At 43.2% G+C, this 16,254-nt stretch overlaps 1 protein-coding gene across 1 annotated transcript; it reads right to left on the reverse strand.

Moving 5' to 3' along the window:
• Positions 1 to 6,401, reverse strand: TMEM52 (transmembrane protein 52). The gene is made up of 5 exons (XM_084651613.1): positions 6,182 to 6,401; positions 5,562 to 5,605; positions 4,384 to 4,428; positions 1,754 to 1,923; positions 1 to 1,110 (listed from the first exon to the last, which is right to left on the reverse strand). The coding sequence occupies exons 1-5, from the start codon at positions 6,233 to 6,235 to the stop codon at positions 797 to 799; spliced, it is 627 nt and encodes a 208-aa protein (XP_084507739.1). The 5' UTR covers positions 6,236 to 6,401; the 3' UTR covers positions 1 to 796.
• Positions 6,402 to 16,254: the final 9,853 nt, after the last annotated feature.

The raw sequence follows: 16,254 nt of genomic DNA on the forward strand, positions 1-16,254 counted from the left end.
AATACTTGAAATATTTTAATACCAAACCATGTATAAAAGTTTCTTCCAGGAGGCTAATTTGCACTGTAACTGACAAAACCAACAAGCATCAAACACCCCCCCCCCATCTTGAAAATGATGGGTTTTTTAAACGATTCGGGTCTCCCATAATTGGCACAAATGCCTTTTCCCTCGTCTCTCCCCACCACTGGAAATAACAGTGTGGATTTCAATTCATGAACTATAGTAGGGTCCTTGGGTGCCATTTTCCTTCAGTTTAAAGAAACATTCGCCGTTACGTAGCAACGAGTTCAGTGCTTCAGCAATTTGCTGGACAGTTATCCTTCTCAAAAGAAGAGACAAGCTATAGAAGCTCTTGAATTTGCACTTGCTCAAGACTCCATTTCTGCCTCAAGTTTGGGAAACTCCATCTTCTGTTCAAGAACAATGCACTGTTTTGCATCATTCTGGCATCTAATGAAGGTGTCACTATCGCAGTACCATGCCCCTGCCCTTTTCATTGCTATATCAGTACAAGGGATTATTTTTCATTGGCAGGACACAAACTAGCATCCATGTATTACCCACACAGGGTATTTTTAAACTGCTGTCCTCCTATTTCATTTAATACCCTAGAAGTGTCAACAGAAGATTACTGCAATTGCAGGAAACATTCCTTCCACATGACAGATCATTGATAGGGACATCAGATTAGGCCTCTTCCCATGGTTACTTGCATATAACATCAAACTTTTAATGTCTTTAGTACTTCTCAAGGTCTTTGTATTGCTCTCTCTCCCCCTCATCCCTAAATGGGCTAGAGCTGAGGTTGGCCTTGTGTTGCAACTTGTGGTTCTTCTGAACTTGGCTGTGTCTCCGGTTCACCGGTCACAGGAGCAGAAAAACCTTGGTGCTGATTTGACTCTTCTGGTGCCACTGACTCAAGGATGTCATTGAGTTTCTGGCCCACCAACACTGTTTCGATGTAGGGCTTAGCCATTTTGATGGCCTCATCATAGGAGGGAGGCAACTCCATGGCATAGAGGCTGTAGGCTGGGGGAGACATGGTGCTCCTATCCATATCCCCAAATGGAAGTGGGGCACTCTGAGGGTACTGGAAAGAGCTGTATGCTGTAAAGAGAAGGCACAATAAGGCTTGAACAAGTGAATAAAGAATGAATCTTTGTATAAAGATCGACACTATTTTCCAGTAAATTGTTCATCTATAACTGTGACATAGATGGAACCCACCCAGCCCCACCCGGAAAGCAATCAGGAGAAAATGCTTTTGTTTAGACCCATCTAATTATTATAATGAGGTGTCTGACATAATGGGTGCATGCTGTAACCCAGACAACAGGATACTTATTAGTTGTGGTTCTACCATTCTGGTTTTGTGCTATAGCACCTATAAGAAGCAGTTTGGCTGGGACGGACAGAACAAAATGGCGGGGCAAGAATGGATGTGAGAGAACATGCAGAAGGCCAGCCCATCAGGGACTTATTTGAACCGTTAGAGCACTAAACCCCGGTTGCCTTCTGCCACTTGCTCACTGTGTAGACTTGGGCAAGTCACTGAGCCTCTCTCTGCCTCTGTTTCCCCATTTACAACATGTGGGATGATAGTACCACACAGGGCCTGAGGTGTTGTGAGGATTAGTTAGTATCTGCTTTGAAGATGTGAAGTGCCAGGAGTATTGCACCCCCAAGTGCTAACATCTCCAGGATTAAAGCCTGAATTACCCCCGAATAGCAGCCCCTGAAGAACACTCACAGGTCACGGTGCTGTGGGCAGTGCTATCGCCATCAACGGCGACGACCGTCATATCGTAGGGGCGTCTAGGGAAGGTCTGAACTGGGGGTCTCTTCTTCCGGCAGCAGAACTTCACGCAGCTTGCTGTGATGCCACACAGCAGGAGCATGACCACGGTCAGTAGAATCAGCCTAGGAGATGCAAGGAGAGAGAAGCCCATTGCTTTATTATTAATGCTTCTCCCCTTCCATGAATAGGAGAGCTTTAACTCCTAAGGACACTCTTTGCAAGGCCTGGCTTACCTACTACATAGGAGTCTTTTTATTGGTGCTGGCTCTGTGTGTGTAAATGCCAGCGTGAGAAAAGCCAGTTACAAAACTGTCAGCTTAATGTCCCCAAGCTTTGGTGCTACTGATCACTTGTTAAACCCTTCCTGACTCAGGGATGGTGTTAAGTTAAAAGATTCACAGGCCAGACTTTTTTGTATCTGTTGTATAACCTTATAATACACAACACCTAAATCAGTATTCTACTGAGTAATGAGGGCAGTGCAAGAGTTTGGACTTCAAAAGGTGCTGTTTTCCCAGCATTCCCATCTGGACTTTGACACAATACCAGATCTAGACCTCTGAACCACTTAAGTCCTCAAAATAGTGCATAAGTGAGATTTAATGGGGCATAGGCATTTAATGGTGTATTGGCCCTCTACTCAGGGGTCAATTCCACCCAATATACCTAAAAATCTAGATTTTGGTGCTTCTGGCTCCCCTCTCAAATTTAAATTCTGGAGTTTTTTCCATTCTTGAAAGTGTTCTTGAATGAATTAAGTGTTCTCATGAGCTAGTTAAGCAATAAGGCATGCCAGGCGGGATTGGGTTGCAAGAAGTGCCTAGGAGTGTTGTAAAGAAAGAGACCCAAAGTCAAAGATTTAAGTATTCTCATGGTACATTGGAGGGAACTTCTCCAGAACAGCTGACACACCAAACTTCCATGTTCGGATTCCTTCCCTCCCCCCCCCCCCCCCCCCAACTACTCACACAGGTCAGAAGAAGAGACCCCAACAGTATGGTTTCCCTCCTCTCCAACCAATTTAAAGGTAATACTGACAGATCAAAAGCATGCCTCCAAAATAATTCCTTCTTAGCACTCCTAGATTACTAAATATGACAATTCAAAAGTAACCAAGATTATACTGCAGGGGATGTTTAAATCCAAACAAACTATTTTCCTTTAATTTTAAAAAGAGCATTTCTATTAGTATGAGGATCACGCAAACATATCCCTTGTCCACAAGATCTGGAATTTGGAACCTACACTGAACAACAGCTCAAATTCCATACCACAGGCTTTAGTACTCCATGGGAATCCAATACCTTCCTTGACCCCGGGGATCTGAACCACAGTTTCCTGCACTCTCAGGACAACCCTTATGAAACTGCTGTTTTAGCAAACCCAGGTTTCTTTCCTGCTCAGAAGTGAAGTTAGATTCTTCAAAACTAAGCTCTGATCGGCAGCTATAAATTCCTAGCGTTTCAGGCCATTTAAGATTACTTTTAAAAATAAAACGTAGAAAATTCAGAACACAGCAATGGCAGAACAGGAAGTAACGGATATTCAGGGCTCGCTTTTACATTTCATAGTATAAAACTTTGCTGGAACTTTGTAATAAACATTGCACCAGAGAGTCAGCAGAATATGACCTCATCACCAACCAATTAGATCATCCTAGCATTTCAAGAGTTTTATGATTCCACATTCTGAGAGTGACCTCTGAGGGAAGTGATGATTACTGTACACTGCTATAATAGTGTAACAGTTCTGAACAGCAAACTATGATACATTAGTTTTACTGTTTATGAACACTGACAGCTGCCTTCAAGCCGGTCTTAAAATGTCAGTTAGTTTTTGAAACAGTTCTGCATATCAACTGCCACTGAGAGGGTTTAGAGTATTTGTAGAAGCCTAAATTAGTCCAAATGCTAAACTGTAGTTAACACTGGCCAATTTGCACTGTATTCCCTCATTAAGTTTTACAGCATACATCCTGACATGTACACTCTGAAGCTGCAAGCCAAGATGCATATAGCCTGCAATATAATGGAATCACTGATCTGTCTATTACAATAGTGTTTGCCTATTTGTTTTCTCCTTTTTAAGTCATAAAATCAGCCAATAAAAAAAGGTTACCCATCAGTCAATGACAAGGAGTTCAGCAAGCCGTGAAAGAAAGAACAACATCATAACCCACCATAAAAGGGAGAGGGGGATAAGCAAAACCTGATGCAATGCCAAGAACTGACAAGTCCACTACACTGCACTGCTGATCCCTCTCCAAGCAAAGATTCAGCAAGTTGTCTGTTTAGAAGGGGTGCACAATGGCTTTGGACTCAAACTGTAACATATCAGAGTTATGGGGATGGAATACTCATCTAGGAACATGTCCCACATAGAATGGAATTGATTACTTTTTCATCTAGCTAGTCTAGGTTGTATTCCACTGGCACCTTTCATTTAGCCACAGGCAGACTTTTTGACATCCTCTTCGATTCAGGATCAGAGACCTGTGTCTTTATTCATCCATTCCTACTATTTATTTGTTTACATCACCTCCCAAACATCTTGTATGTTAAGTAAAATAAATCTGAACTTACCAGACATACCACAGGCTAGTCCAGTTAGAATTATTCCGAGCACACCTGGAAATGAAGGTGAATAACTAAGCTCAGTCTCTACATTCAAATATTAATTTCAGTAACAAAGCAACTAAATTTCTCACTAATTGCAGAGTAGAAAGGGCAATTAACAATTTAAGAAAATGAAGCTAAAAACAAACTCTGTACTTTGTTTCATAAGATCATCATAAACAGTTTTAACAGTAAACAATTGTAAATGTTTAACAGTAAACATTGTAAACAATTTTAACAGTTTAAAGACAACTCAGATGCTGCAATGAAAATTGTAAAACAAACTATTCCTAGGTTTCAGAGTAGCAGCAGTGTTAGTCTGTATTCGCAAAAAGAAAAGGAGTACTTGTGGCACCTTAGAGACTAACCTATTCCTAGTTTCTTGGGTAGACAGCTATTTAGGCTAAGGAAATTAGCCATTGAAATTCACAACTCCCTTAGATGCATCTGAAAATTTCCAGCCTAAGGCAGCTTTTTCATCCTAAATTATTCTTATAGTACTCTTGCCATGGCTGTAATGCAAACAAAAGTGCTGTAATGGGACCTGCCCATAAATACAAAAAAGATGACATCACTTCTGCAACAGCCAAATTGCCAGAGTGGGAGAAAAATAGTATTATGTTTAGCAAGTTGTATCCATTTAGCATATAGAAAACCAATTTATGCATCCAGTCACTGGGCTGTATTCACTCTTTTGTGCCATTTTAGCATAGTGGATATAATCAGAATATGAAGATTGAAGGGAGTTACTTTAAAGTTAACTGACTTTCTGGAGTGAAGATGTGGGGAGGCTGCACTTATTTTCACTACAAAAATAAGCTCAATCCACACCCGGTGAGAGGAAAAACGGCAAAAGGCTATTTCGAAGAAGGGAGTCAAGTCTGAATGAAAGGATCGGTCACCCCAACCTCCTCAGTAGGTAGGATTGAAAGGAAAGGAAAAGAAAAGAAAAGATGAGCTGAATTGGCTTGATCAAATTCGTGGGTTGTTCTCCTAAGCAAAGGCTTTCCAGAGAGAAAAGATCAGCAGCAGAAGTCCAGACAACCACCCAAGTATAACTCAAGTAAAGAATTCCACTGGGCCACATCATGATTAAAACAGCTTCAGACCTATGCCTTTGCCATAGCGAGAGAGCTTTTACTTACTGGTCGGGGCTCTCGCAGTTACTCTGGGAAGAGCAGAGCGCTGCCTGGGGAAGGAAGGAAGGAAACAGCATCAGATACAAACCCCGAGCGTGCATGGAAGCAGACAGCCAAAGGCAGAGAGCCCCGATCCTCAGAGGCCCTTGCTTGCCTAGCGGGGTGTAGGTTTGTCGTTCGATTTAGACCCTCAGCCTCCCGGCGCGTTTGCAAGAAGCTAAACCCACCACACGGGAAACAACCGTGTAAGCACAATCAAATATCCCCGCCGCGCCCAACGCCCTCAGAGGGCTCCCGCCACGAACCCTGCCTGTGGCTTGAGCCCGTCTCCAGAGAAGGGAATTTACTCAAACAATAAAAGAAACGGCCGCTGGTGAGAACAAGCCACCACTGCCGATCAGCTGAGGGAGAAGGTAGGGGAAGGGGCATCATATGCAGTGTAGGTGCCTAGCTAAGCTGGCTGCACAGAGCTGCCCCAGAGGCCCAACAGCTTTTAAAGCCACAGGAAAGTTTCTTTAGGCTGGGGCTTGTCTGCGAGAACCTTTCCTCGCCAGGCGAGCCCGCAGAAAGCAGCTGGAGCGAACGCACGTGCTCCCGCCCGCGAACAAAGAGCTCCACGGACCCACCTGCAGCAGCAGCAGGCTCCAGCCCGTGCACAGTCGATGCACCTTGCCAGCCATGCTCCAAAGCAGCCGGGGGAAGAGAATCGGGTCCCCTACGTCCAGAAATGCCTCCAACAACCCTGCGGAGATCAGGTCTTGCAAAGCCCGAGGAGCGCGCCTAGGATTGCGCCCAGCTCTGTAAGCCTCCCTACGGAACAGGCAGCTCCCGGCTGGCGAGCTTGTCGCTTCTGGGCAATATTTATCACCCTCCCTCCCCCGACGGCGGCTCACATGCCTCTGAAGCCCCGCCCACCAGAGAGGGAGGCCCGCCCTTCCTTTTGCTGGCCTGGTTCGTTGCAGCAGGAGGGGGCTGGCACTGGGATGGAGCGGGGGGGGGTCAAGCACAGCAGCCGCTCTGTCTGCACTCACACGCAGCCGGAGGAGCGATTCCACCCTCCTCTGACTACGGGAGGATCCCGTGCTCTCTGCAAAAACCACCCCCCGGACCAGTTCACAAAGGGACAGCATCCTCCTCCAGCGCGTTTGGCAGAGCCCTCCTCGGGAGGGTGCTCGGAGCTGGCACCATCTGCCTTACAAAACTGGGGCAATCCCTGGAAGAATGGAGAAGCAGAGGGGGCTAAGTAACCACTGCCAGCTGCAGTCAGACCCCATCAGTGCGTGGCCTGTATGATTCGGCTGCTGACAGCATGCATATACCTGTCTCAGTTCTAGTGGCTTGTTTTACTAGAGCACTCTAGGAACGGACCCCCTTCTTTACAGCAGCCTCCTGTCACAATGACTTAAAGCCTTTCCACAGTTCCCAGTTTTACTGATTTCAGAGTAGCAGCCGCGTTAGTCTGTATCAGCAAAAAGAAGGAGGAGGACTTGTGGCGCCCTAGAGACTAACATGTTTATTTGAGCATAAGATTTCGTGGGCTAAAACCCACTTCATCGGATGCATGCAGTGGAAAATACAGTAGGAAGATATATATATAGATATAGATATATATATACACACAGAGAACATGAAAAAATGGGTGTTGCCATAGACACTATAATGTGATGCATGTGACCGATGAAGTGGGTTTTAGCCCAGGAAAGCTTATGCTCAAATAAATTTGTTAGTCTCTAAGGTGCCACAAGTCCTCCTGTTCTTTTTACGGACACAGACTAACACAGCTGCTACTCTGAAAACTATCATGAGAGTGATCAGTTAAGGTGAGCTGTTATCAGCAGGAGAAAAAACCTTTTGTAGTGATTATCAGGATGCCCCATTTCCAATAGTTGACAAGAAGGTGAGAGTAACAGTGTGTGTGTGGGGGGAAATAAGCATGGGGAAATAGTTTTACTTTGTGTAATGACCCATCCACTCCCAGTCTTTATTCAAGCCTAATTTAATGGTGTCCAGTTTGCAAATTAATTCCAGTTCATCAGTCTCTCGTTGGAGCCTGTAAAGTTATCTTCCAACCTGATTTAACAGAGGGGATTTTTACCTTTTTTTTAAAATAAAATTCTTCTTTTAAGAATTGATTAATTTTTTTTTCAGTGTCCAAAAATCCAGGGATTTGGATCTGTGTTCACTTCGTAATCAATTGATTAGGATATTATTCTCAAGCCTCCCCAGGAAAGGGTTTGGGGGGGATATTTTGGGGGAACAGGAACTCCAAGTGGTCCTTTCCCTGATTCTTTGTCTAAATCACTTTGTGGTGGCAGCATACTGTTCAAGGTGGAATTTGTGCCTTGGGAAAGTTTTTAACCTAAGCTGGTAAAAATAAGCTTAGGGGGTCTTGCATCTATACCCCAGAGTTCAGAGCAGTTAAAGACCCAACTACAATACACAACTGATTTTTGCTGATCCCCTGGTTAGTCACTGTGGGCAGGCTACCCTGTGTGTTATGAAGCACCATCTACAGTGCTGCACACCTTGGATAACTTTATATGGCTTTCCCCTATGGGAATTTCACAGATGAATCACTAGAGTTGGGAGATGGGGTCTCAACAGTGCACAGTGATGTATGGGATAAGAACATAAGAACAGCTACACCAAAGGTCCATCTAGCCCAGTATCCTGTCTTCTGGCAGTGGCCAATGCCAGGTGCCCCAGAGGCACAGAACAGACCAGGTAATCATCAAGTGATCCATCCCCTGTCGCCCATTCCCAGCTTCTAGAAATCAGAGGCTAAACAGAGGATCACCCAGGGAATGGCACTTTCAGGGAATTCACTGTAGTTCTGGAACAGGATTGTGTTGCTAATTGTGTCAAATACTACACAGTGCTTTCTTTGCACAGAGTGCATTAAAATGCACACTCGTACATTTGAATAGTCTGTGCTTTTATGTTTTGTCACTAGGAAATTGAGGCAGGATATAGGGGAGAGTAATGAAAGAAATATGAAAAGGAGTACTTGTGGCACCTAAGAGACTAACCAATTTATTTGAGCATAAGCTTTCGTGAGCTACAGCTCACTTCATCGGATGCTGTAGCTCACGAAAGCGTATGCTCAAATAAATTGGTTAGTCTCTAAGGTGCCTCAAGTACTCCTTTTCTTTTTGCGAATACAGACTAACACGGCTGTTACTCTGAAAGAAATATGAAAATTTCAAAGTGAAAAAAGCCTGGAGAATAGAGGTTTTTGCTTTTTGTTTCAAATATTCAAAACTGGTCCACCTTTTGGGAAAAAATGATGGGAAATATCCATTCTTCATTTCAAAATCAGAGTGAAAAGGAGCCTGTTATTCACTCAGAATTGCTCTGTTTTGAGGAATAAAAAATAATGCAATGTTGTTGCAGGAATGTCGTGAAAATTAAATTTCTGTATCACAAATGGCCCAAAAAATGAGGTGCAGATAACTTTTTGCTTGAAAATGTCACAGAAAAAAATGTCACCACTTTCACACAGTTCCAGTCATGGCATCTGTATGTAAATAAAGGAGACCTTTTCCTCTCCAATCCCTCCTGTGGTTCTCTTCTCTGCAGCCTGGACATCGGCTGATTTCAGTGGGACTGCTCTCAGTCAGTAATGTTAAAAACGTGCACAAGTCTTTGCAGGATAGGGTCCTTACCATGAGCATAGAACTTCCACTGATGTCAAGAGAACAGAACAAGAACAGAATGTGCAGAAGAGATCTATAATGCAGATAAGAGATCCACACAATGAATCAGGGAGGATTATTTTGCCCTTAAAGTATAAGGGAATATGGAGTTCAGTCACCTTTAAAGACTGACATCCTTGCTGCAACAAGACAATACTAGGTAGTAGGAGAGATAATTGGAAACATGTGATAATGATGGTATATGGCTGGGAAAACAAGGAAAAGGAAAAGATGATTAGGGCTGAAGAGCAGAGGAGTTTATTAGTTAATTCAGGTGAATGGGGCAGTGGAAAAACAAACATTGGTGACGAGTCCTTTTCCTGGGAAAAGTGTGCTGAAGATATGGTAGAAGGAGAGACGGAACTGATAAAGGTTATGACTGTGTGGAATAAAATTAAGATCTGCCTGGAGGAGACAGCATTTTAAGACATGCAAAAATTTCCTGAAGAGGCTGCTCAGGTGCCTGCCTGCTTCTCAGAAGCATGTATCTGAGGGCTTGTCTACATTAGAAATGCTACAGCAGTTGCGACGCTGCAGCGCATCTGGTGAAGACGTTGTATGCCAGTGGACGAGAACTCCAACAAAACCACCTCCACGAGAGGCAGCCAGTAACACTGTAGGTGAGAGAAGCTTTCCTGCCAACATAGAACTGTCCACACCAGCGCTTAGGTCAGTGTAACTTACGTTGCTCAGGGGGGTGGCTTATTCACACCTGAGTGACATAACTTATACCAATCATAAGTGGTAGTGTATACAAGCCCTGAGTAATTGCAATGGATGCATTACAACAAATTTCAGAGTAACAGCCGTGTTAGTCTGTATTCGCAAAAAGAAAAGGAGTACTTGTGGCACCTTAGAGACTAACCAATTTATTTGAGCATAAGCTTTCGTGAGCTACAGCTCACTTCATCAGATGCATATGAGCTGTAGCTCACGAAAGCTTATGCTCTAATAAATTGGTTAGTCTCTAAGGTGCCACAAGTACTCCTTTTCTTATTACAACAAATGAGATTCTTCCTGACACTTTAATGTAACATGAGACTGATATGTTTGGACGCTGGCTTGATGGAAGTTTCTTTGTTTGGAAGTATGAGTGGATTTCAGAAACATTATGGCATCCATAGGGAGAATAGTTTGGAGGTGCCAAGATTTTAGGATGCACCCTCAGAATGGAAACAGTTGGTAGAATTATCCTGTAAGCCTCATGAACCGAAAGTGCTTTGTGGATCATGGCTGGGATGTGTCATTGACTGAGACATTTACCTACAGGGACACCAGGGTCATGGGACTGTTGCTCATGGAGGAAGTGCTGCATTCACTAAGTGTTGAGTAACCTCTCAGAAGTCAGTGGCTATGCAGAATATATCTAAGTGATGTAGATATGAAATTAGGGATTACTCCATGTGTCCTCACCAATGTTCCCTCTAATTTTTGACAGGCTGTTTGCGCAAAAAATGTCTTCTGTGCAAATTGTTGTGCTTCTGTGCAAATTTTTGTGCGCGTGGTGTTTCGCCGTATGCACAGGGTTTAGGATCTGTGTGCGCGTGAACATGCGCACAGCTTAGAGGGAACAGTGGTCCTCACACTTCCCCTCCATCACTAAAAATAACAAGATAGATGTTGCTCTCCAAGAAGTAAAGAGTCAAACAGGATCTACATTTCTATTAAAATGAGAGTGGGGCCTGAGGCAGGAAGTTCAGGTCCAAACTTCTCCAAAAGTACAAGGAGGCTTGGATCTGGTGACCGTGTTTGGATCCATCTTACAAAGATGCGTCTGAACTTCTGAAGTTCAGATCCAGATCTGGATCCAGATCCAAACTTCTCCAACGTTGTGGAGGGAAGAAGTTTAGGGTCCAAAGAGATTTGGAAACAATGATCCAAGCCAGGGCCATATTTAACAAATAGGGGAGAAGTCTTTTGCATATTCCACCTCTTCACCCATCCACATCTCAGCCCTACCCTTACTCACATGAGTAGTTCCACTGACTTTATAAATGTTGGACCTGATGCTGGTCTGACTTGCACTGGAGTAAATCAGGAGTAACTCTGTTGAAGTCAGTGGAGTTATACTTCTATAAAACCAGATGAAAGTCAAACCCAGTTACTTAATTCAGTCTGATCACATGAGTAAGGGCTACAAGATCGGACTCATGATAGTGATTTTAATAGAGGTACTTGATCCAGTAAAATGTAAAAGCTGTGGCAAAAGAGAACACATCCAAGTTTGTTACAGGTAGATTCCAATCTCCGATTTCATCATGTACAGGGAGACCTGTTCCGCTTAAGGTACTTTGCATTGTTGGACTGATGTGAAGTACCCAGAATTTAAAAGATTCCCAGGAACATTGTTGTATATGCAACAATGTGTTTCCTGTTCAAGAAACAGTTCCACAGATGTGAAGTTTAACCTATGAGCTTTAAGCTTCTGCTGAAGTGTTACGTGAATGAATGCCTGAGGGCAACGGGCTATACCTGGAGCTATTTAGGGGATTTAGCAGAAAGAGTTGGGTTGGGAGCAGAGCTCTGATAATATGAATTTAAAGATCATATATTTTCTTCACATCCACTCCCAAGCTCTCTCTCTCTCTCTCTAGGTTAGATAAACAGCCCCACCTACATTAGTGGCATAGGGCTTGATCTTGTGAGGTGCAGAGTGCCTTCAGTCTCCATGGAAGCCAATGGGAGTAGAAGGTGCTTGGTAACTTTGGGAGTGGAAGATGCTCAGCACCAGACAGGATCAGATGCATAGCAAACCAAGCCCATAAATAAACCTGCCTTTTGTGATTACTTAGGTCCTAACTCATCAGGATATGTTTCCTTCACATTCATTATTGTACATCTGAGTCAGATCTCTTTGAAACATCTGATGTGACAGATACATGTGGCAAGCCCATGAGTCAACAATGCGTTCAACTGATAAACAATGGTGCCTTTTATAGTCCTTGATAAACATGAAGCTTCACAGTGCCTCCAGAGAGGAAAGTAAGGGTTATTTTACAAAATGGGTAAAACTGAGGCACAAAAGTAAAGTGACTTGTCCAAGGCCACAGAGTCAAGAATAGAACTTAGGAGCCCTTATTCTTAGTTCTCTGCTCCAGTCACAAGACTATCCAGGGGTTGAGAAGGGATTAGTTTCTAATTTTCTCTTTATGTCTCCTAGTCATAGTCTTTCCCCCTAACCCTTGGGTCTTCTGTCTTTTGCATATTGTTATTATTATTATTTGTACTAGTTGTGCCAGAGGCTCCTGTAAGAACTGGATTCTTGTGACACTAGATACTGTACAAACACACAGTGTGACCCAGTCCCTGCCTGGAAGGACTGACATTCACAAATACGTTACATGTTTTGTACCCTTCCTAAAAAAAAAAAAATCTAAACAAAGAAACTCAAATTGATTTCAAAACCCTCCTGCTGCTGATTGAACACTGGGAACTTTGGAAAAACATTCCATATGGAAGAATATTGTGTTTGTTATAATTTGGATTTACTGCCCCTTTTTCATTTATTGATGTGAATCAGGAGTAATTCCATTGAAATCAAGGGAGATATTGTAGGGAAGGTAAGATCAGAGTCAGGTGCAAGTTCTGTATGCCCATGAAGTCACTTGCTCAGGTTGATTAAGTGAAAGTTTTTGGTGCATGCTGTCATCATCAGGATTGTCACATTCCCAGAAACCATTGCAATGCCACAGATCAGGGTAGAGAATGAGACTGTGGCAGATGAAGGGGTTAGAAGCAAATTCCCTGTTTGCATGCCAATGTCCTGAGCTATAAAGATTAAGGACAGGGAAATATGTGAGAATAATTGGAAAATTACACAGTGCAGGGCCCAGTTCAGGCCTGGTGTCAGCAAGTGCCTCCTTATTAACTTGCACCTGCTCATACTTAGTCTGAACTAGACTTGCAAAGCTTACCATGGGCTGGCATTTGGTCATTAAGGGTTCCTTTCGCATCTGTACAGGGACATAGGAGAGAGAAAGGACTCACTCTCCCCACCTTGCAGAGGCCACTGTATGGCTACCTGTGTTGCGGCTCCAGGTCTGCAACTGGAAGGGAAGAGTCAGGGAATAGACAGAGCTATGGTGCTGCCAAGTTATGTGCTGGCCTACTTTAATGTCTGGCTCTGCAGAGGGAGTGGGCTACACCTGAGCAAAAAGTACCACAGATTATTCTCTCCCCCATCCCCCCCAGGGAATCTCACCTGGAAGAATACCATGCTGAGTCTTACCGCTGCTCCACTGTCCTCTCTCTCAGAGCTTCTCATGGAGCACTTGTCTACATGCCATCCCCTAATATGGCTGCTTGCAAATAGCATGTTTAATGGAAGGAGCACGGGGTGGGGGCCAGGAATCCTGAATTCTAGTCCTAACTCTGATGGGCTAGGTCACCAAGGGTGAATCACTTCCTGTCTTTGTGCTTCTGTAAAATGGGGGGAATGAGCCAAATCCTGGCAGGTGCTGAGCCTCTGAAATTCCAAAGTGAAAAGTATTAATAAATAAAATAATTAATAATGTTGGTGCAAGCTAACAAAAGCATAATATATAGGGTCAGCTCCCCAGCTAGTGTGGATCCATTGCAGTTAAAAGAGCAGAGCTGATTTACAGAAGCTAATCTGACTCTAAAAGTTTAAAATGTCCCTTTAATAGCAGAGGAATCAACCTTTACACTGATTTTCTTTGCTATTGTATGTCTGTGTCAGAAACCCTGATGGTTTCACGCATCCGATGAAGTGACCTGTAGCTCATGAAAGCTTATGCTCTAATAAATTTGTTCATCTCTAAGGTGCCATAAGTACTCCTTTTCTTTTTCCTGATGGTAAAGTAAATTTTGCATGTACTAATTTGAGGTCTTCACACCATAGTCCTGCAGTGAAGAATCAAGGCACTCCCTTTTGCATTTGGTTTTCAGTTTCCAGCAATGGCCGCTTGTGTTGGGCTCTGCACCATGAATGAAAGTCTGGTGATATAGTGCAAAAGGCAGAGATGGGTATGGTGTGAACACAACCTGGGCAGCCCATCATCCTTGAGTCCAGCTTTGTCAAGCAGGGCTTATCTACGTGGGGACACTCAGAAAATTAATCTGAATTAACGAGTGTGTTAATTTAAAGTGGATTAGTTGAACCCTTGTAAATTGTGTGGCTGTAACTCAGGTTATCTGTGAATTAAACTAAACCGAATTAAGATTACTTTAATTCTGAATGAAAGTGTCTAAACAGAGGTTTAATGCAGTTTAATTTATCCACTTCTTCGCACTTCAGTTAATTCAGATAAATTTTGCTGAGTGTCCCCATATAGATAAATCCTCAGTTCCTCTGGCTCTGTCTACACTTAAAATGCTACAATGGCACAGCTATATTCACTATCGGGACGGGAGAACCTCTCCTGTTGCTATAGTTAATCTACCTCCCTGAGAGATATTTGCTAGATTGACAGAAGAATTCTTCTGTTGTCCTAGCGCTGCCTACTCTGGGGGTTAGGTTGGCACAGCTGCATCTTTCACACTCCTGAGAGATGTCGCTATCCCAATGGAAGTTTTCAGCGTAGACCAGCCAAATGGTTTATCCTCTCTATGCTCTACTTCCTCCATCTGTAAAATGGAGTGACTACTATTTACTGTGGGGCTGTGAGAATTAATTATAGTATTTATAAGGCAGTGTGTCAGTGCTAAATAGTGGCAATATTATTGCTCCCTGGACCCGTGTTGCGTGACAGTAAGGAGAAAATGTTTTTAAGACGTCTCAGATCACGTACGTTCACACAGAGTGCAGTAGTAACAGGACTTTACTGAGCTCTGCATTATTTTGAGACCATATTAATGTTTGCAGAGGTTAGAAATAGGCCTACCTCATACCCCTTGGTTTGGACACACTGGCTTGTGGACCTGGATTTGGATCTGATTCAGAATTTTGCAACCCCAGATCATTTCTAGGTTTTGCATCTGTTAAGCCTGTTTCTGCTCCTGCTGAAGTCAATGGCAAAATGGATTTCAATGTGTGTCTGAGAATTGGGCTCTGTTGAAACTAACTGGAACACAGAGTGCTTCTCATGGGGCCCAATTTCCTTGGTAAATTCTGACAATTCAGTCTTTTGAGTGGTTATTCTATGGACAGCTGCTGCCACAATTGTGGAACATTCCTATAGGATTTAACAGATTGCTAATCTTTCTATAGATTTTTTTTTAACCAGTCTACAGGCTTTGATAACTGGGATGTCTGGGGGAGATGGTGTAAATCTTATGCGAGGCCTGCCATATCCACAGCAGGTCTCCAATGTGAACAAAATGTTGGTAAAGAAAGTCAGTAAGCCAGATCCATAACTTCGGGATAAGGGTTAGTTCTAAGGGCAGTGTTGGTTGGGCTAGGGCACTATGGTTTAAAAGTAACATAGAAAAACTCCACAAGTTTTCAGAATAATTTTTATAGACCTTTGAGTAATTGAGTAATAGAATCATACAGGTTTTATTGCTGTTACATTCTACAGGAATTTTCCATGAGGACCAGGACACACACCCCAGGGCATTGGAGGAGGAGTTAGAAACTTATCTTATCTTTTGTAATGCCCCATTATCTAACCTCTCATGCCAAAAGTTCACAATGACTTTGGTCCATCTCTTGTGGAGCATTTCCCATTTCAGTCAGCAGACAGGTTTCAGAGTAGCAGCCCTGTTAGTCTGTATCCGTAAAAAGAAAAGGAGGACTTGTGGCACCTTAGAGACTAACAAATTTATTAGAGCTTAAGCTTTCGTAAGCTACAGCTCATTTCATCGGATGCATCCCATGAAGTGAGCTGTAGCTCATGAAAGCTTATGCTCTAATAGATTTGCAAAAAAGAAAAGGAGGACTTGTGGCACCTTAGAGACTAACCAATTTATTTGAGCATAAGCTTTCGTGAATGCATCCAATGAAGTGAGCTGTAACTCTCGAAAGCTTATGCTCAAATAAATTGGTTAGTCTCTAAGGTGCCACAAGTCCTCCTTTTCTTTTTGCGAATACAGACTAACACGGC

This window comes from Lepidochelys olivacea (assembly GCF_965140295.1).
Source record: "Lepidochelys olivacea isolate rLepOli2 genome assembly, chromosome: 18".
Taxonomy (NCBI): domain Eukaryota; kingdom Metazoa; phylum Chordata; order Testudines; family Cheloniidae; genus Lepidochelys; species Lepidochelys olivacea.